A 20,837-nucleotide genomic window follows, 5' to 3' on the forward strand; every position below is an offset into this window, starting at 1 on the left:
ATTCCTTCATGTGAAATTGAGTATAGAGTTTCTTTATATAATTTACTTATAAAGGATTTCTGAAAGCAGTTCCTGTTCTCAAGCACTGACAGTTCTCTACCAAGTGCCAGCTAGGAAGAGGAATTACATCTGCAGCTACAAATGAGCATGAAATCAATACAGGTCAAGGTGGTTGCATCTTATGACTGCCTGCTTGCAATCTTGTAAAGGAGTGTGTGTTGTGTGTGTAAGCCTGTGTCTGGGGTGTAGGTGTGATGCTGAAACTGTGCTGTGCTCTCAGATCTGTGCACCTGCTGTGTTTGTGTAGCAGAAAGAGAAGCGCTTAAAACCAGAGCTCTGTGATATATTTTTCACTGATAAAACAAGTTTTATTAATGTTGTGTGATGAAGTTATTAGTTAGTTATTAGAAGAATTAGTTGATAAGGCAAGGTTTTTGGTGTCCAAATGCTGCCTTGCTGGAGCTACAAGGCTAACATACACTGAAATGCAGTCCTCCTTGAGACCATGTTTCACATAAAGGCAATGTCTTTTAGGTGGAACGGTGTTTGAAGGGAAAAACTGTTGTTTGTACATGTCTGAAGTTTAACTTCTCTGTAAGTGTTTACTCACTGTTTGTTTAGTTTTGTAGAACTTTCCGTCTGTGTTTACTTTCAAGCAGTTTGCAGTCTCCTCAATTTAGCATCAGTCCCATCTTAAAGGCTAAGCAGCAGTGATATGAAAGTGTCAAAGAAATAAATACAGTGGAATTTGAACTTTTGTTTATTGATTGTCAGAAAACATGATATCTCTCCCTAATTCAAGGAATAAGGTTTAAAAGACCGTTATCACTCCCCCCCCCCAAAAGGTGTTGGGCAACTCTAATAGGCGTCTTGCCTGTGACGTAGATGGTGGACAACAACTCTAGAAGCTGCACTTGATTTAATGCAAAATGACGAAAAGGTGTGTTGTTTTTGGCTGCAATCATTCAATGTACAGTGGGACATCTGTGCACAAAAGGCCCAAAGATCCCAAAATATCCAGAAAAAAATGGACTAAATTTGTCAACTTTAAACGGGCACTTTGGAAAGGACCATCCGCTCACTCCGTTATCTGTAGCTCATTTCACTGGCGCTTTTCCAACAATATGGGCATGTATGGACACCAACGAAAGGTGTTCAAGAGCCTCTGTAACACGGAGGTAAACAGGGTAAGGACACTCACTTCGCCTGTTTTAGTTGGTGTTAGTTAACGTTAGCTTGACTTGCTAAACTCGGTGGCTCAGATTATACTTGGCTACGTAGCTGCATTACGGAGGTTTATAGTGTCGGATGAATTCGAGTTCGACTTCGATCACATTTACAAGAATAACGGTACCTCTAAATTTGAGTTTAGCATATTGCTAGGCTATTGTCATGAATAATGTTGGTTATTTATCTAGCTAGATACTGTCATAACAGTCAGTCATAACGGTGTTTTACCGCGCCGTTGTTCAGCTGTTGTCCACCAGTGACGTCACGGTTGCGTTCAAGAATTTCCGTAGCGAGCTCAGGTTTTTCCGTCAATTTAATAAAATTGTCAGTTTTAAAGCAAATTAAGCTGCTATTTTCATTTTAATTCATACTTATATCTGTCAGTAACTAAAATAATGTGAAATATTCATGGAGGTCCATTAAGTGGTGCTTAGCCTTTAAGTAATCAGAAACAGCAAAAATAAGTCAATATTACCCAACTGTGGAGCAGAAATAAAGCAATATCCTCATCTACTTTCATGATTTTTCAAGTTTGTAGGTCTCGCCGCCCTCTAAACAGAGTGATAGAAAGCCTACACACTTCAAAATTATTGTTCTACAAGCGTTCCTTGGTAATGAAAATGGTTCTGTATAGAACCTTGAACACTTGAAGAACCTTTTGCTTGATTAAAGGCTTCTTTGCATCTTTTCATGATGCAAAGAATCCTTTAATCATTTTATACAGCTCTGTACGCCTCAGCAAACCTTTACATGGCTATTATAACAAGTAACAATAGAGGAACCATTTTTGGTGCCGTACATAGCACTTTCTCCACCAGGGAACCTACAAGTATCAGTTGCAGAATTTTCAAATCCGTTAGACCCTAGTTCTGAAAGCCTTGAACAATAACAAAGCCTTGGCCAGTGTGTTTCTGTTTAATTACAGTGTGGTCATCTATGGCTCGTACTCTCTGCAGATTCACACTCAGCACAGATGAAGGACGACGAACCCTTACAAATCCTTCAGCTCTCTCTCTACAGCAGTGTCCCCAATCAATAACCCTCACTACATTCACTCCCGCTCTGCTAACCTCCCAGGACAAACTGCAGTCTGCTCATGTGCTTTCCATCTAAAGAATTGGATAATATAATAGCAAGGGTTTTGGTGTGTTCCATGCTGTGTTGCATGGTGTTAATATTATATGACGGCTGATGTACTATGCATGTGTGTTTCAGGACACACTGGGGTTTGGTTCAATAATTTATTTTCTGTGGCAGTCTTATGGCCACTGTTCAAGCCCTGGTTACTATGTGTCACAGAATGATGGAAGCACTGAATTTTTACTACCCTGAAAGTGTGTCACTCTGGAACACTAGGAGGTCTTGAGTTATTGCATACTATTTAAATGCAGTTATTTAAGTGTATTGTTAATTACATTTTGTATTGAATGCACTGAATTCTTTTTGAATTATTTATATTCAATTTTACATTTTAGAACTGGTCTTTATAGCAGGGCTACAAATGGTCTTTGGTGTGCTTTGTGTAACTGTGTTCTTATTCAATAAAAAGAGCTGCAGCATCGATGTTTCAGAAGAACACCTTGATACAAGGAGTGTCCCAAAATACTTTCCTCAACCTTGAGTTGTTTATGCTCTCTCAGTCTAGTGGAAGCTTCTAGAACTCCCTACACAAAGACAGATGTGTCCCAGAAAGACAAAGTAGAAGGCAAAGGAAATTCAAACACATGGAAACGGTGGGGGAAGCCCAGAATGAAGGCTGAAGGAGTGAGAATGGGTTAATGGGATTTACTAAATATGTGGTCACATTAGAAAGCACTTCTGGTGGCAGGAGAGCTTTTGGTTTAATCAAGCATGCATTACCTGAGTGAAAGCGATAAAGAGACAGCACATCCTACTTGATTTAAAATCATCTTTGCCAATAAAACAGAACATGATCTGTATTGTTTTGTTAGTGTGTACTGTATTGTTTGCACATATCTGGACTCTTTTGAGAAAGTGTGTGTAGAGTAACCTCCATATTCAGATTTAGGGTGCATGATTTGTCCTGTTTAGCTCTGAGCACAGAGACCACAGCTGTTTCCTTCAGCGTGTTTAGCAAATAAGCTTGTGGTCCCAGGTGTTGGCTGAAGGGGTAGGAGGGTAGTTTTTTTTTTCTCTTCCCAAGCCCCTGAGGTTTTTGTTTGCGAGTGTGTGTCTGTGTGTGTTTATGCTTCTGTGTTAATCCACGCATGTGTGTATACTGTTTGGCTGACACACACCCACTTTTAATGCTGGCTGCCTTCACTCACACAAACCCCAGGCTTTCCAACTCGTACTTTATTAACATTAAATCAAATGTTATAGAGATGACAGTTACTTACAGCATCTTTATTACAAAAGAATAGACAAACCCCTAAATGTTATATAATGCAGGTTTAAAGCCTGTGTGGATTGTTACACACACAGTGCATGTCCACATTAGCTGTGAACATGCTGCATATATTTATATAATAATGTAGTATATATAATATATAGTAACGAAATGTATGCAGTACATATGAATATAAAGCATGTATACCTCCCTGTAGACCCTCCTTGTTTGTGCATTATAAGAACAAATGCATTACATTGAATTGTGTGAATCGTGATACTCCTGTGTCCTGTAGCTCAGCTCATCGGCTCAACTATAAAGCAATAACTGCTCTCTTTTTTCCTCCCTCTGATAGTTTCCTCAGAGTTCTATCAGCATGTGATGGAGTAGTAATTCAGAGCAGATTGAGCAGGCATCGCCCTGTGATAGAACTCTAGTTACCCTGTGCTGCTCATCTGTCTGGCCCTCTACACTTTGCTGCAGTTAATCTATCTTTGTCATTCTTGTTCTGTTTTTTTTTTCTAGGATGGAAAGACAGCAGAGGATCTGGCTAATGCTGAGCAGCAAGAACATATTGCACTGTTGTTGGTCAAACTGAAAAAGGTATGTCATACATCTTTGTTGTGAATGCAATTAAAAACACCTTAATGCTATACTCACTCAAGTTTTTAATGAAGAATAAACACCTTTATTGATCCACTTAGGGGAATTGCTTCTATGCATTTGACCCATCTGTGGTAGTGAACACACAAACACACACTAGTGAGCATAAACTGTAGGGCTAGTGAACACACACACACAACCGAAGGGCACTTCAGCCGTGAGTAAACTTTTTCTTTGCCTGTAGCGGGAATTAAACCAGTGACCCTCCAGCTTCAAGCTCTCTTCTCTAACATCAAGGACACATTTTAGTATTTTGATAAATCAACATTTAATAATCCTCTAAAAGTAAATAAAGTTTGTTTAAAATATTGTAGGCCTGTTTCAGGTTGTAGAATAAAATCAAATGATACGCTTAGGCGATTTTTGGAAGCCAGTTTACTTATTAGAGGCATCCCCAGAGCTGCACACTAATGAATAGCCACTGAGGTGCACGTGTCATTTTTGCTCCTTTTCCCCATATCTGTTCTCACCAATACCCCTTGGCTCCTTGCCATTTCTTCATATTATTGCTTTTTCCACACATGCTTGGCTTCCGTTCATTTGCATACTGTCTCTGATTGACCCTTAAGGACAACCACAAGGGTGGCTACATCCAGCAGCTGCGGCCCACTCAGACACCTCAGCCGCGCATCAAGCTTAAGCTATTTGGCCACTCTGGGGCAGGGAAAAGTACTCTGCTGGAGTCTCTGAAGTGTGGGATTTTGAGGAGTTTCTTCAGGCGCAGGAGGCCAAGACTTACCAACCCAGTCAGACACCCAGCCTCTCCGGCCACCTCCAAACCTGCAGGTAACTGGTCACCGGATACTGGGTGGAGTAGTATTTGCTTTGCGTTGTGGAGATTATAGCACATTCAGTCAGAGTTAGTAAAGCATAATGAAGAACATCTGCTCTCCACACGGCAGATCTAAGGTCCAAATACACGTTCCTATTAACAATTTTATTAATGTTGATTCATTCATTCATTCATTATCTGTAAGCACTTATCCAGTTCAGGGTCTCGGTGGGTCCAGAGCCTACCTGGAATCATTGAGCATAAGGCGGAAATACACCCTGGAGGGGGTGCCAGTCCTTCACAGGGCGACACACACACATTCACTCACACACTCACACCTATGGACACTTTTGAGTCGCCAATCCACCTACCAACGTGTGTTTTTTGGACTGTGGGAGGAAACCGGAGCACCCGGAGGAAACCCACGCGGACACAGGGAGAACACACCAACTCCTCACAGTCACCCGGAGGAAACCCACACAGACACAGGGAGAACACACCACACTCCTCACAGACAGTCACCCGGAGGAAACCCACGCAGACACGGGGAGAACACACCAACTCCTCACAGACAGTCACCCGGAGCGGGAATCGAACCCACAACCTTCAGGTCCCTGGAGCTGTGTGACTGCGACACTAACCTGCTGCACCACCGTGCCGCCTTTTATTAATGTATTTATTTTAATTTTATTTATTTATTTATATGAAATTATATAAATGCACATAGCATACTTAAATAATAATAACCTGTTCTGTTCTGCAATTTACCCTGTAGACAACCACCTTTATCATATTTTGTTTAGGCTAATCACATTGAGTCTGACTGATGCATGATTTGTATTAAGCAAATGAGCCCAAATATAGCAACCAGCTGCTACCTTTTCCTCAGTTTCCTTGTATTATTCAAAAGATTGAAACATTTTGCATGGCTTTATAAATTTGTTTATACCGGCCTTACATTAAAAACAGGTAATTAGAATAATTCAATGTATCTTTTATATTGGTCTTAAATACAGTGCTTTAGAATGTAATGTGTTATAGGAAGGTAATAGTGATGAGATGAAGTGAATATTAACAAAACTGGTCCTTTTATGTAATTGAGCTTGGGACCAGTACGAGGAAGTTTACTCCAGATCTAAAACTGTGAGAGCTGAAGTTCATTAGTGATAGTCCAGTAAACAGCGTTTTACTCCATATGCAGAACAGCAGGTGGAAGGGTTTGGGTCATTGATTGTATCTTGCCGGGAGGGGTCCATTTACACTTGTATAATATCCACATTTAATCCGAATACTCAAAACACATGAAACATGAATCAGGTGTAAATGCAGTCTTAGATGTGGCCACTGCCATTAATATGAGATGTGAACTACGCCAAGGTAAGAACTGACTCAGGAGACAAACATTTCAGTACTGTGTTGACAAAAGAAGGCAAAAAGAAACAATATTGACACAGTGTGTAATGTAATAGCTCTGTGGCTGCAGCGTACTATACCTCCCCCAATGAGGAGAACTGATTATAATCAGGAAGCATTATTAAAGTACAGCAATAATTCTCTATTTCCAGTCCCAGAGGAACCGTTTTGTTTAGCTTTTTTCCCCCACTCTTCTAACCTGTCAATAAGAATCAATGGAAAAACATTTGAATGAAACTAGATATCCGAGCAGAGAAGCCAATCAACTGTGCAGTGAAGGGACGAATGAAGGACTGCTTTACACAGTAGGAAAGGAACAATCAAGTCTGAAATCTTATTTACATTGTCTAATTTAGTACCATAAAATGTACTATGACGATATAGTTTGTATAAAAGCAAACTTCTGGCCATATTCCTGTCTTAAAACCTACAACTCTGCTTTGCCTGAAGCATTTCTTTAATATTTCTTAATAACTCATTTGGACATTGTTCATTCTTTGCATTTCCCTTCACAAGAGAATCACATCACATCCAGTGTTTAAAGGAATTGAAACTTGAAAGAAGAGAAGCAGAGTTCTATGGAAGGTGTCAAGCATGCTAGACATATTCAGCACAGCGTGACTAACGCATTCTCCAAATCCACACACCAGGCGTGAGAACGAAAAAAAATGCCTTTCTTCAGGCAACAGTGAGTGTCCCTGACTCCGAAAGAACCACCAGCACTTTTACTGGTCCAAATGTTCCTTTCTTTTACGTACGGGTTCTGTGTCATTTTCCAGACGTACAGTAACGGCCTTTCTTCTGTAATGGATCAGGGCTGAGTGTTTGTGTTTATAAATTAAAATAAGATTGTCTTTTGTGATGTGATACGTAAGTTAAAGACTCTTCGCGAGGGGAGTTTCGCTGATCACTTCTGTAATCACATCTGTGTTACCGTTTGTGAAGTTTTCTCTTTGTGTTTTAGTGTCATAGAATTGACTGTGGGGTGTAAGATGATTAATCTAGAACCAGGTGGTGCTTTTCATATAAAAAAAGATTGCGATTTTATTTTATGTTGAACTACGAAAGTTCGTACGCACTGACGGTATTCTCCGAAGTTATTGGAACGTATGTCACTACAGCAGTTTGCATGCATCTATTGAATCAGGTCACTCTAAGCACAATTTATATGGACTTCTAAGTTCCGCAGTTTTTTTGCTCTGGCACTTAGCGCCCCCTTCTGATTATAACTGGTTACTGCATAAATTCCTCAGTGACTGTGACACATCATTTGGAGTCTTATTCTTTTAATGTTTGAACAGGATAAGAAGGTTTTCCTCATGTTTGTCAGAGGATTAAAGATATTCAATGAATTGGAAAGTATTAATAATCACAACCGGTGTGTGTGTGTGTGTGTGTGTGTGTGTGTGTGTGTGTGCGCGTGTGCACAGTCTCTGTGAGTATCTCTAATCTGTATCCAGGCTGTGAGAATGTGAGCGTGAGGAGCCGCAGCATGATGTTTGAGCCCAGTCTGACTAAAGGAGTGCTGGAGGTCTTCACTCCTGTCCACAATGCACTGTCCACAACAGATGACACTGCCACAAAGGCCATCGACATCCAGATAGCTAACGTCAATGGTAAGAAATTTCTATTAAAATAATAGAATAGTAATCTATTTTACACTGTGTTCCTCAGTCCCAAATGTAGCCACTCTCAAACCCTGTCTGTATTGGTCAGTTTTATACACACAGCTAGTATAATCTACATAGAAAAGTTTTGGAGTAGCTGCACAACCAAAAGTCACCATTCCCAGTATCAGACATCAGCTGAGTGATTTTAAAACCCAGCGTTGGTTGTGGAGTATTCTTAAACCACCTGAAAAATATTGATTTTGATCCCAAATAGTGATATTTATCTGGGTTCTGACACTGAACGAAGGAATGTTTAGACATTTGTGTTCATCTGGATGCTTGTATCTTATCTTTTCATCTTTAAAATCTCGTTTATAGCGGGGGGAAATTATGTTTGAGTCATGAATAATTTGTTTTGTTTTGTTTGAGATTGGAAACCTTATGAAATATTTTAAATGCTGTCAATAATTTAGAAAACATAATCTGAGTTTAGTGACGGCCAAGACTTTAAAATATTAATTGGTGTTTATTTAATTATGTGGAGGTTTTTTCATTATTTATGTGTCATGACTGAGTGATGGAGCTGTGATATGGTTTCCCAGCTGTGGGGGTTTTGAAGTAGACAATAATTGAATGGGATATTGAGAGCTTGTTTAAAAAAATTGAGAACTGAATGATTTGTGTGTCCTAGGTGTGGGGGATTTCAGTGTGTGGGAATTTTCCGGTAACCCAGTGTATCACTGCACTTATGACTACTTTGTGGCCAATGACAGCACAGCCATCCACCTTGTTCTGTTCAGCTTAGAGGAACCGTATGAGACTCAGCTCGGCCATGTCACCTTCTGGCTTAACTGCCTCAAAGCCCTCACACCTCCTGAAGACAACATCGGTGAGTGTGTGTGTCTGTGCAGTCTCCAGTGACGTCACTGATGGACCCCTTTTATGACTTGTTTTTACACCTTCATGTAAATGTAATTGCATAATTACTTAATTTATATATAGTGATACTATGGTTATCAAATTTGCCTCGTTAAATAATAAACTTTAATGCGATTTTACTTATTTGACACATCAAGCTACAAAAGACTGTGCTAGTTGTTATTCACACATTTCATTCTCAGTTTTTAGTCTGCGTCTTTAAATGCGTTAAATCCTCATTTTCATGATATGCCTCTTTATCTTGTAACAAAAACTGTTTTGTTTATTTACTGCATTTGACTTAATTGAGTCGACTGTTTTGTGACCTCTGTTGGATCACTGAAGGACACAGTGCGGCGTGTGATTAGATGTGTAGCAGGCATTCTTAATGTGCTCAGAGAATCTGAAAGAACTCGGCCTAAAGGCAAGTGTTGTATCCTGTCATGATTAAGTGCCATTGTATGTTTTCAAAGTACAGTGGTACCTTTAGTGCAGGATCTAAGTAACACAATACAAACATACCTTCATAAACGGTGGGGGGAAAAAAAAGATAAGCTACCTACTGTTTGCTGACGGCTGCTTCTCAAACAGATAAAATATTTAATTGAAACCAAACCTCAGAAAAATTGCTTCTGAGCAGCAAATGATCAGAATAAGATCAAATCAGCAGTCAGTCTGTCATGGTTTTAAAAGCATGGGCTACTTGCATTTTACTGAAACAAACATCCAATCTCCATAGCATTGAGTGAACTAACGCTGCTTCCACAACTTTTTGTTTTGTAGCTGTGATATTTTGTTATTTGATTTTGTTGCTTTCATACTGCGTTTGTTAAAGTGAACCAAATTATACACACGTTTGTTACGCAGATATTTTTCAAAGGGACGAGTGCCTAAGTACTTTCATTTTTGCTAATATCTGAGGGAAATATTTTACTTTATTAAAAAGAAATATGGGGCGGCACGGTGGTGCAGTCTCACAGCTCCAGGGACCTGGAGGTTGTGGGTTCGAGTCCCGCTCCGGGTGACTCTCTGTGAGGAGTGTGCTGTGTTTTCCCTGTGTCTGGGTGAGTTTCCTCCGGGTGACTGTCTGTGAGGAGTGTGGTGTGTTCTCCCTGTGTCTGCGTGGGTTTCCTCCGGGTGACTATCTGTGAGGAGTGTGGTGTGTTCTCCCTGTGTCTGCGTGGGTTTCCTCCGGGTGACTGTCTGTGAGGAGTGTTGTGTGTTCTCCCTGTGTCTGCGTGGGTTTCCTCCGGGTGACTATCTGTGAGGAGTGTGGTGTGTTCTCCCTGTGTCTGCGTGGGTTTCCTCCGGGTGACTGTCTGTGAGGAGTGTGGTGTGTTTTCCCTGCGTGGGTTTCCTCCGGGTGACTGTCTGTAGGTGTGAGTGTGTGTGTGTCTGTGTTGCGCTGTGAAGGACTGGCGCCCCCTCCAGGGTGTATTCCTGCCTTGTGCCCATTGATTACAGGTAGGCTCTGGACCCACCGCGACCCTGAACTGGATAAGCGCTTACAGATAATGAATGAATGAAAAATAAATGTATCACAATCAAATCTAGGATAATAAACCACATTGATCAATGATGAACTGTTTGTTGTGGACTTAAATTTAAATACACTTAATACTTAAAGTGTATTGCTTTTCCACTTTCCTCATTTAGTGCAGACACAAGACCAAATGAATAGTCCACTCCTGTCTAAATGGAGTAAACTACAATAAAAACTGTTAATCCACACCAAACAAGGCAGATCTGAAGTTCTCTCAGAAGCATAAGTCATCATAATAAAAATGTATTTACCTTTAAATTATTGGTAAAATATAAATCAAACGAGAACCTCTTTACACTACATTAAATATACTAATGTGTGTGTGTGTGTCTCTGAAATGTTCTTTTAATGAACTTCTTTTTGCGTTCTGTTGATTGATGGGACGAGACTGTGCTGTAGAAGCAGAACTATTCCTCATCATGCTGTGGAATTGGAAACAGTCAAAAAAATGAAAAACCTTCAGTTACAGACGTTTCCTTAGTTCTGGCTCAGTAATCCGCCAGACATTGTGGTGAATGCTTCCCATTAATTGGACAGTAAGGAAGAGCACGTACATGTGGAGAGTGGTGTAATTAAAGACTGTGATTTGTTACTGTTCTGTGTTGGCAGCGTTTGGGGGGAAGATAAGGAATCCTCTTCATGTGGTGCTGGTGGCCACTCACGCTGACATAGCGAACCTACAGCGTTCCTTTGGAGGGGAGTTCAGCTACGACAAAGAGAGATGTCTGCTGAAGGAAGTCCGCAACAGGTGAACCTTTAGTAACTGATCTGTGTTTAGGGCTTAAGTGTTGAACTAAATTGCTGTGTCAGTGTTGTATTTGGAGATTATTTTTAGTCCTTCCTTAAGTTATATATTTTTCAAAAGATATTTCTCAGGTGATTATTTGCAGATAATATTTTCTAGTCTCGTGTCTGAAAAGCCATTAATTAGAAATACAAGACCCGAACAAGAACTGTTTGCACTAGAACACCAGAACCGCATGTCAGATTTGAGTGAGATTAATTAAAATAATGCTTTAAAGGAACTCTCCTGAAAATAGTAATATTAGAGAGTATGTTTTGTTGGGGATACTTTAATAAACACTGAATCATTTCAGATGAATACTGCCATTTTGACTGGAAATTTGAAATAATTAAATATCTAGGGTGGTGGTGCAGCAGGTTAGTGTCGCAGTCACACAGCTCCAGGGACCTGGAGGTTGTGGGTTCGATTCCCGCTCCGGGTGACTGTCTGTGAGGAGCTGGTGTGTTCTCCCTGTGTCTGTGTGGGTTTCCTCCCACAGTCCAAAAACACACGTTGGTAGGTTGATTGACGACTCAAAAGTGTCCGTATGTGTGAGTGTGTGAGTGAATGTGTGTGTCTGTGTTGCCCTGTGAAGGACTGGCACCCCCTCCAGGGTGTATTCCTGCCTTGCACCCAATGATTCCAGGTAGGCTCTGCACCCACCATGACCCTGAACTGGATAAGCGCTTACAATGAATGAATAAATATCTATATTCATATTCTATTCCAATTGAATAGCTGTTTTTAGGTTATTTTATTAGGTTTTGTGTTCCTGGTTCGAAGGGAAGAGTAAAACCGAATGCATTTTCTGGCAGGTTTGGGAATGATTTGCAGATCGCTGAGAAGCTCTTCGTAATGGATGCAGGAGCCTCAAATTCCAAAGACATGAAGCTGCTAAGGAATCTGCTGTTAGAGCTGCGCAACACCATTGTCTCAGTAAGAGATTTCTGATCAGCCTTGGATGTGATTTAAAGGCCTTATGACTGAGCTTCTGTTGAGTGGCAGTTGCCAACGTGTTTGAACATGTCTGTAAAGCTCCTGCTGTTTCACACCCTAACGCTGTAGCATTTCCTGCTGAAGGCACAGATTGCTGGTGTCGTGAAGGGTTCTGAATACTTTATTATGTGTGTGTGGGCCTAAGCTGGCGGACTATCATCCGACATTTTAATCTGCATTATTTTCCCAATAAATAATACCATGATTCAGATTCTGTTACAGTTTACAATCAACATTTTCTCTCTACTGAAGTGTACTAGTGTCATTAGTATTTCCCCAGTACTGTCTTAAAATCAGTGTTGTAATTTTGTCCTGTGGTTCCTATTTTCCTATTCCTGCATTTTGAAGTAAATGTAGATATAGATATTGCATTAAAGCAAAGACATTTTAAAAATGCATTTGAAAAACAACCAAAGAGCAACACTGATATTTATTTAGTTAGTTATTTAACATTAATTTATACCATTTTTCTTTATCATCATTTAATTTTAAATAATATTTTTCCAAAGAGTTTCAAATCAGTGTTGCAAATATGAAGGGTTTGCGTGGTGTTTTGCACTGTGACTCAGTCTGAATCCACTCTTTAAAAACAAAGCCCTCTAGTGCTCTTCTCTTATACACACACACACACACACACACACACACACACACACACAAAGAGCAGAAGGACACAAAGCCTTCCCCACACACTCTCCATAATGAGACCCTCTCTCCTCCCACATCATTCTCTTTCTCTTCTCCTCCTACACATACCTGCAGCCTTCTCAGCCTAATCTACCGTCCTGATCCCGGTGACTCAACTCTACCTTCACTCTGTTATATTCTACCTTCTGTCTTACACTCTATTTAATATTGTACCTTCAAGCAAAAGTGCATCAGCTAAAATATAAAGGTGGAATAGACATGGGGTGCTTTTGCTATTTTTTTCAGTCTCACTCTCTCTCTCTGTCTCTCTCTCACTCACTCACTCACTCACTCTTTCTCTCTCACTCTCTATCTCTCACACACTCTCTCTGTCTCTCTCTCACTCACTCACTCACTCTCTCTGTCTCCCACTCACTCACTCACTCACTCTCTCTCTCTCACTCACTCACTCTCTCTCTCTCACTCTCTATCTCTCACACACTCTCTCTGTCTCTCTCTCACTCACTCACTCACTCTCTCTGTCTCTCTCTTACTCTCTTTCAATCTCTCTTTCACTCTCTCTCTCTCTCTCTCTCTCTCAGAGCTGTAGGCCCATGACCCACCTGGTAGAGAAGCTGTTGTCCACTTTGCCCCTGTGGCGTAAAGTGACTGGACCAAATCAGCTCATGTCATGGCAGCAGTTTGTGGCAGATGTTCAGGACCAGATCAACCCTCTGGTCAGTGAGGAGGATCTGCGAGAAGTAGCCTTACAGTTGCACAGCATGGGAGAGGTATGTGTTTATGCGAGTTTTGCGGTATTGTATTAATACATGAGTGGCCCTTTAATTAAAAACACTTTCACAGCATCTGTCATTGTGATTTGTAAACCACTTTATAAGTCTGCAATTACTGACTTCATCCCATAAGTTGCTGTAAGTAACCTGGTGGGAACCTGGGGAATACGGCTCAGTGGAGCTTACTTCCAAATCTAATCTAAGAAAAACCCAATTAATCAAAGCATTATTTAAGGCTGTGATTAACAGATATATATAATATGTATTAGAGCTAGCGCTGGGCAATATTAAGGTTCTTCTCTTTTTAAAAACTTTGGATCTCACTTCAGTTGTGCATCCATATTAAGCAGTATGTATTTCTACAAACACGCATCATTTATATGCATTTGGGTTTAGCGTAATGGATGATATGTGGGTGGAATTAGTTTAATAGCTATCCTTCTATTCTTCCAATTACACCTCCCACACTGTGTTAGCGGTGTTACAACAACAGAGCTGCCGGAAGAACGCCAGAGCGTTAGTCATCTGGCTTATTATGTAAAAAATTTATTACACTGTCATCTGAAGGGCATTTTCTAAAATGTATTATTTTCAACCACTGTTTTTATTGTGAAGTGTCACAGAAAATGATAACTATTCTGTCCACTAGATGGCAGTATAATATCACTGATTTGTGGTTTGTGCACGTGGAAACGGTTGTAGTTTTCCATTAGAAGGCTTTATTAGTTCCTGTGAAAGTATGAAACCGAACACAGTTCCTGGAAGAAATCTAGAGACATTCTGAGGAAATACTTACTCATAATGACGTGAGTATTTTTAAAATTGCTCCCTTTCTGTCCTTTGCCTTTAGATCAACATCATGCAGAGTGAAACTGTGCAGGACGTGGTCCTCTTAGACCCCCGCTGGCTCTGTTCCAATGTTCTTGGCAAGCTCCTCTCTATTGAAACCCCCAAAGCCATTCACCACTACAGGGGGCGCTACCGCCAGGAGGAGCTGCAAACTCTGGTCTCTGAGGGAGATGTAGATGAGCTTCTCCAGATCCTGGACGCTATGGACGTTTGCGCGCGGGACCTGGCGAACCCAGGCATGGTAGATGTCCCTGCTCTAATCCGCACAGGGGGACTGCAGCGTTCCTGGACAGACGAAGAAGACGAAGAGGTGCAGGACATCCTGCTGTATGGTGGAGTCCGAATAGTCCCGGCTGAGCACTTGACCCCGTTCCCTTGTGGCTTGTTCCACAAGCTCCAGGTGAATCTGTGTCGCTGGAGCAGGCAGCAGAGGCCTGAGGCCGAGGCAGAGGATGTGAGGCTGTGGAGCGCCGGAGCTCGGGTGGGCCTCGGTGGGGCTGATGCTTTGGTACTACTGGTTAATCATGGACAGGGGATAGAGGTACAGATTCGAGGGCCCGAGTCTGAACGTAGCCGATGCTACGCTTTGCTGGACACGTTGTGTGGCATGACGGAGGCGTTGTTAGCCGCTACGCTCCCAGGTCTTCTGACAGCCCGCCATTACTTAAGCCCTCAACAACTGAGAGAACACCATGGCCCTATCATGCTCTACCAGCCCCGAGACTTTTTCAGAGCTCAGGCACGTGGTGAGAATGCATTAGCTAACACCATGGGCGGCTATCGTGAAAGCTTTAGCAGCATTGTGACACTAGGATGCACCCACGTGTATAAAAGGGGCAGCCTCGGGGGGGACGTCCCTGTGGCTGAAGTCGGACACCTGGCTCGGAGGAAGCTCTGCCGAATGCTGGACCCTCCTGACGCTCTTGGTAAGGACTGGTGTCTGCTAGCAATGAACCTTGGGCTTAGTGAGCTAGCTGCTAAATACAGCACAGGCACCAATGGAACTCCTCCTGCAAACCCCTTCTTGGTCCCAAGCCCCACTGCAGCACTGCTTCAGGAGTGGAGCCAGCGGTCAGACTCTACTGTAGGTGTTCTAGTGGCTAAGCTGCGAGAACTTGGCCGCCGCGACGCCGCAGATTTCCTCCTAAAATCAGCGCCGGTGTTCAGGGTGAGCGTAGACAGTCTGGGCACTCCCCCAGAACCCTACGGCCCAGTCTGCAACGGCGGAGGGACATCTTACAACTCCATCAGCTCCGTCATCTCGCGCTAGAGTGCCACCTACGTGCACGGAGGAACATGTGCAATTTAACCCGAGGAGTGTTGTTAACTCTTACGTTCCCCCAAGACTCGTGTCTGTGAAGTTGGATCATTTGTACACTTCAAATCTTCCTCCCCTGCTTTTTCTGAATGTTTCATTTCTCTGGGGGTCACCAGAGAAGGTGCCTACCTTTTTAAAGAGGACATTTGATCTCCAGTGTTTTGGTTAAAGTCTCATGACATCAACAAAAATAATGGAGTGTTTCTTAAGTTTGGATTCTTTTATACGTTCACAGACGGATAGTTCAGGGCTTGGCCACATTACTTGGAAAAACACAGGTAATGATTCAAGCAGTTGAGTGCCTTTTAAGATGGTGTGCCATTGTCAGTAAGCCATCTTGGACATGTCTGATGCCCCCTTATTAAATTTAAAACGTGTCATATGTCATTGCCCTTTAAATGGAGAAACCGTAGTATCCATTAGCTTTTAGTTTTATTTTAAATCATTAAAGAGGCTCCGTCTCAATTATTCATTCATTCATTATCTGTAACCCTTATCCAATTCAGGGTCACGGTGGGGTCAGGAGCCTACCTGGAATCATTGGGCGCAAGACCGGAAAACACCCTGGAGGGGGCGCCAGTCCTTCACAGGGCAACACACACACACACGGACACTTTTGAGTCACCAATCCACCGACCAACATGTGTTTTTGGACTGTGGGAGGAAACCGGAGCACCCGGAGGAAACCCACACGGACAACACACCACACTCCTCACAGACAGTCACCCGGAGGAAACCCACGCAGACACAGGGAGAACACACAAACTCCTCACAGACAGTCACCCGGATTGGGAATCGAACCCACAACCTCCAGGTCCCTGGAGCTGTGTGACTGGACACTAACCTGCTGCGCCACCGTGCTTCTTCTCAATTATAACCTTATTCCCTAATAACTACTCCAAGGTACTTTATAAAAGGCATGTCCCTACAGACAGGGTTTGAAATGACAGAGTAAAGCACACAAAAAGGTTGTATTCAGTGAAAAGGGCCAAAACTTTGTAACATTTTCTCTTTGCTTTAATTCAGGATTTGCTTTGACAATGTTAGCTTTTCAGTTCTTTTTATTGCAGATGTTAATTAAATACTGCTGTTGAGCTCCGGTAAACTGCACATGCGTTCCTTATTTAAGATAAAAAACGTAATGTTTCAGAGCAGAACTCCATTAATAATGTGATTCCATTTTTTTAAAGAAACAGCTTTGGCTGCTGTGTGTTTAGACGCATGATCTGAATATTGTTACAGTCTCCAGCTTTAATATATATTTCTGTTTCACACGTGTTAACACCGTCCATGAGCTGAGACGGGTTCATTTCAGTCGCTTGTCGTACGTTACTTGACTAGGAGACATTTTTGCTCTTACGTGGAACTTTTTACACCAAAACAATGGGAAGGTTTATGAAATGTGTTCATTTTTGTTTTTGCACTGAGGTCAAATTTAGAGTACGCTGAAATATTCAGTTATTATCATAAGAACAGTGCTTTATGTCTGTGGACTATAACAACACACTTGTGCTCTACAGAAGTGGATTATTTATGATTTTTTAGACTGAATGTATTACTTATGTCAGTCCACTGAGGTGAAAGTGTGGAACTGTGACCACATCAAACACTTCTCTTTTTTTCCTTTACCTTCATCTCTTTCTTTAACACTGTTTGTCTGATTATTTTTTGTTCTTCCTCATTGTGTCTGTGTCCTTTGTCTCTGTCTCTTATTCTCACTGCCCAAAGACGAAAGCGTATCTCTGTGTGTTGGTCTTTAGTTTACTGTATCATTGGAACACAGCAGCTGTCCTTCACTTAGTGTGGAAATGTCATAATGAATGGACCAATAGAAATGCTCCAAAATTAATTGCACTTCCTTTGAAAGTTACACAGGAGAAGACTTTTCCTTTTATGAAGTTACTCTTTTGGAGATACGTGTTTTTCTTTGGACAGTGACAACATTCGTTTTCTTTTTCTTTTTTTTTTATCCCCTCTGTCACCTTCCTGCTCTTTGTGTATTTCTCTCTCTCTCTTTCTCTTTCTCACTCCCTCTCTCTCTCTCTCTCTCTCTTCCCCCCCCCTCTCTCTCTTTGCCTCTCTCTCACTCTCTTTCTCTTTCGCTTGCTCTCTCTCTCTCTCTGCCTCTCTCGCTGTCTCTTTCTCTCTCCCTCTCTCTTTCGCTTGCTCTCTTTCACTCGCTCTCTCCCTCTCTCTTTTGCTCTCTCTCTCTTTCTCTCTCTCTCTCTCTCTCTCTCTTTTTCTCTCTCTCTTTTGCTTGCTCTCTTTCTCTCTCTCTCCCTCTCTCTCTCTCTCTCTCTCTCTCTCTCTCTCTCTCTCTCTCTCTCTCTCTCTCTCTTTCTCTCTCTCGGACACAAGGGATCTTTGAAAAATAACTATCAGTGAAGGCAGTGTATCCCCTCCGTCGCCAGCTAAAATTAAAGTATGAAAGGGAAAAGTGTATATTTATGTTCTCATTCCAGAAGGCACATTTTATATTGTGATTGAGTCTATGTATTATTCAGCTGTTTCTTTCTCTGTTTTCACATACTGAGGCTTGTGTTTCCCCCTGTGAAGACTCTAGTGGGCTTCTAAAGTGTGTGGGGGGGGGAGACCAGTCAGGTGTATTTAAGACTGTACAGTCATCTCTTTGCACAAGACTTTTTTTTTTCTTCTATTTATATTCTTAAAGCATGTCTCTGAATGCCATGTCCTTAATACTTCCTTTTAAAATGGTGTAGTACATTTTTATAATAAATTGTTTACCTGACAAACAGCTTGGACTGTGTCATTTGTACATTCATTCATTCATTATCTGTAACCCTGTTCAATTCAGGGTCACGGTGGGTCCAGAGCCTACCTGGAATCATTGGGCACAAGGCAGGAATACACCCTGGAGGAGGCGCCAGCCCTTCACAGGGCAATACAGAAACCCTCACACACACAGTCATTCACACTCAATTTTTTGGAGCTGCGTGGCTGCTACACTCCCTGCTGCGCCACTGTGTGCCGCCCCTCATTTGTATATTTTTCTTTAAAAATGTTATTTGTTTTTTTTTAAATCATTGGAGTTGTTCTGAGAGGTTAGTCTCTTCCCTCTCTGAGCAGCCTGGTCACAGATGTGTAGGTTGGTGTTTTGCTTTGTTATTTGTTACACATTGGTCACACACAAAGAAAAAACAAAACCTCTGCTTGGGATTCCAGGCGTTATTACTTCTGCCTCACTGCACCCACTGCTCCCAGACTAGCTCCTACTGAGGCCTAAACACAGACTAATGTGGGGTTATTGGGGGAAAAAGAACCTTTCATTACCAAAGAATAGCTGCTCAGGTCTTGAAATATGAACATATTCTTTACAAACATTATCAAAAAAAAAAAACCCTCTGACCCCTGCCTTAAATACTATGGTAATGTGAGTAAATGAACAGTCATGTGCTCTTCAGGTTTGGGGGCTGACATGTCTAGGCATGTCACGTCCTGCTGTGGAAGTGTCAATTGATTTCGAACTCCAGTTATCTCTGGAGATTTGGTACATTTTTGTACATTTGGTCTTTCCTCAGAACATGATTGTGTTCATCGTGACTCATTCTGACATTCTTAGAACAAACGTAGGGTGTTGCACAAAAACAAATCATAACCTCAGAAAAGACTTGTTATAAAATATCCTATCAATAATATTGGAAAAGAGGCCCTTTCTCACACAGAGCCCCTCTTGTTACCTGTGAGACTGGAGAGTGTATTAGTTACAGGTCACTTAAGATGGTTTAATATCTTCAAAAATTGCAGGAAAAAAATTTCATTTCCAGTTCTAATTGTGACTTTAAAATGAGCCAATCCTTATATTTATCGAATTTATGTATCGAATTTTGGATTTTTTATTAATTTATTTGGGATGGCACAGTGGTGCAGCAGGTTAGTGTCGCAGTCACACAGCTCCAGGGACCTGGAGGTTGTGGGTTCAATTCCCGCTCCGGGTGACTGTCTGTGAGGAGTGTGGTGTGTTCTCCCTGTGTCTGCGTGGGTTTCCTCCGGGTGACTGTCTGTGAGGAGTTTTGTGTGTTCTTCCTGTGTCTGTGTGGGTTTCCTCCGGGTGACCGTCTGTGAGGAGTGTGGTGTGTTCTCCCTGTGTCTGCGTGGGTTTCTTTCGGGTGACTGTCTGTGAGGAGTGTGGTGTGTTCTCCCTGTGTCTGCGTGGGTTTCCTCCGGGTGACTGTCTGTGAGAAGTGTGGTGTGTTCTCCCTGTGTCTGCATGGGTTTCCTCCGGGTGACTGTCTGTGAGAAGTGTGGTGTGTTCTCCCTGTGTCTGCGTGGGTTTCCTCCGGGTGACTGTCTGTGAGGAGTGTGGTGTGTTCTCCCTGTGTCTGCGTGGGTTTCCTCCGGGTGACTGTCTGTGAGGAGTGTGGTGTGTTCTCCCTGTGTCTGCGTGGGTTTCCTTTGGGTGACTGTCTGTGAGGAGTGTGGTGTGCTCTCCCTGTGTCCGCGTGGGTTTCCTCCGGGTGACTGTCTGTGAGAAGTGTGGTGTGTTCTCCCTGTGTCCGCGTGGGTTTCCTCCGGGTGACTGTCTGTGAGGAGTGTGGTGTGTTCTCCCTGTGTCTGCGTGGGTTTCCTCCGGGTGACTGTCTGTGAGAAGTGTGGTGTGTTCTCCCTGTGTCTGCGTGGGTTTCCTTTGGGTGACTGTCTGTGAGGAGTGTGGTGTGTTCTCCCTGTGTCTGCGTGGGTTTCCTCCGGGTGACTGTCTGTGAGGAGTGTGGTGTGCTCTCCCTGTGTCCGCGTGGGTTTCCTCCGGGTGACTGTCTGTGAGAAGTGTGGTGTGTTCTCCCTGTGTCCGCGTGGGTTTCCTCCGGGTGCTCCAGTTTCCTCCCACAGTCCAAAAACACACGTTGGTAGGTTGATTGGCGACTCAAAACTGTCCATAGCTGTGTGTGTGTTTCTCTCTCTCCCTGTGGAGGACTGGCACCCTCTCCAGGGTGTATTCCCGCCTTGTGCCCAGTAAT

General features: G+C 42.4%; 1 protein-coding gene across 2 annotated transcripts in view; it reads left to right on the forward strand.

Moving 5' to 3' along the window:
* LOC136678062 (death-associated protein kinase 1-like) overlaps nucleotides 1–17,957 on the forward strand; it is a 75,411-nt gene extending 57,454 nt beyond the window's left edge. The window contains exons 19-26 of one of the 2 annotated variants that reach the window (XM_066655862.1): nucleotides 4,106–4,183; nucleotides 4,813–5,029; nucleotides 7,859–8,044; nucleotides 8,730–8,927; nucleotides 11,109–11,247; nucleotides 12,099–12,219; nucleotides 13,506–13,694; nucleotides 14,548–17,957. In XM_066655862.1, the coding sequence (XP_066511959.1) occupies nucleotides 4,106–4,183; nucleotides 4,813–5,029; nucleotides 7,859–8,044; nucleotides 8,730–8,927; nucleotides 11,109–11,247; nucleotides 12,099–12,219; nucleotides 13,506–13,694; nucleotides 14,548–15,816 (2,397 nt within the window). In that variant the 3' untranslated portion in view covers nucleotides 15,817–17,957. The remainder of the gene's footprint in view (nucleotides 1–4,105; nucleotides 4,184–4,812; nucleotides 5,030–7,858; nucleotides 8,045–8,729; nucleotides 8,928–11,108; nucleotides 11,248–12,098; nucleotides 12,220–13,505; nucleotides 13,695–14,547) is intronic. The other variant, XM_066655863.1, reaches the window with a different exon arrangement.
* The last annotated feature ends 2,880 nt before the right edge of the window (nucleotides 17,958–20,837 follow it).

This window comes from Hoplias malabaricus, chromosome Y (assembly GCF_029633855.1).
Source record: "Hoplias malabaricus isolate fHopMal1 chromosome Y, fHopMal1.hap1, whole genome shotgun sequence".
Classification (NCBI taxonomy): Eukaryota; Metazoa; Chordata; class Actinopteri; order Characiformes; family Erythrinidae; genus Hoplias; species Hoplias malabaricus.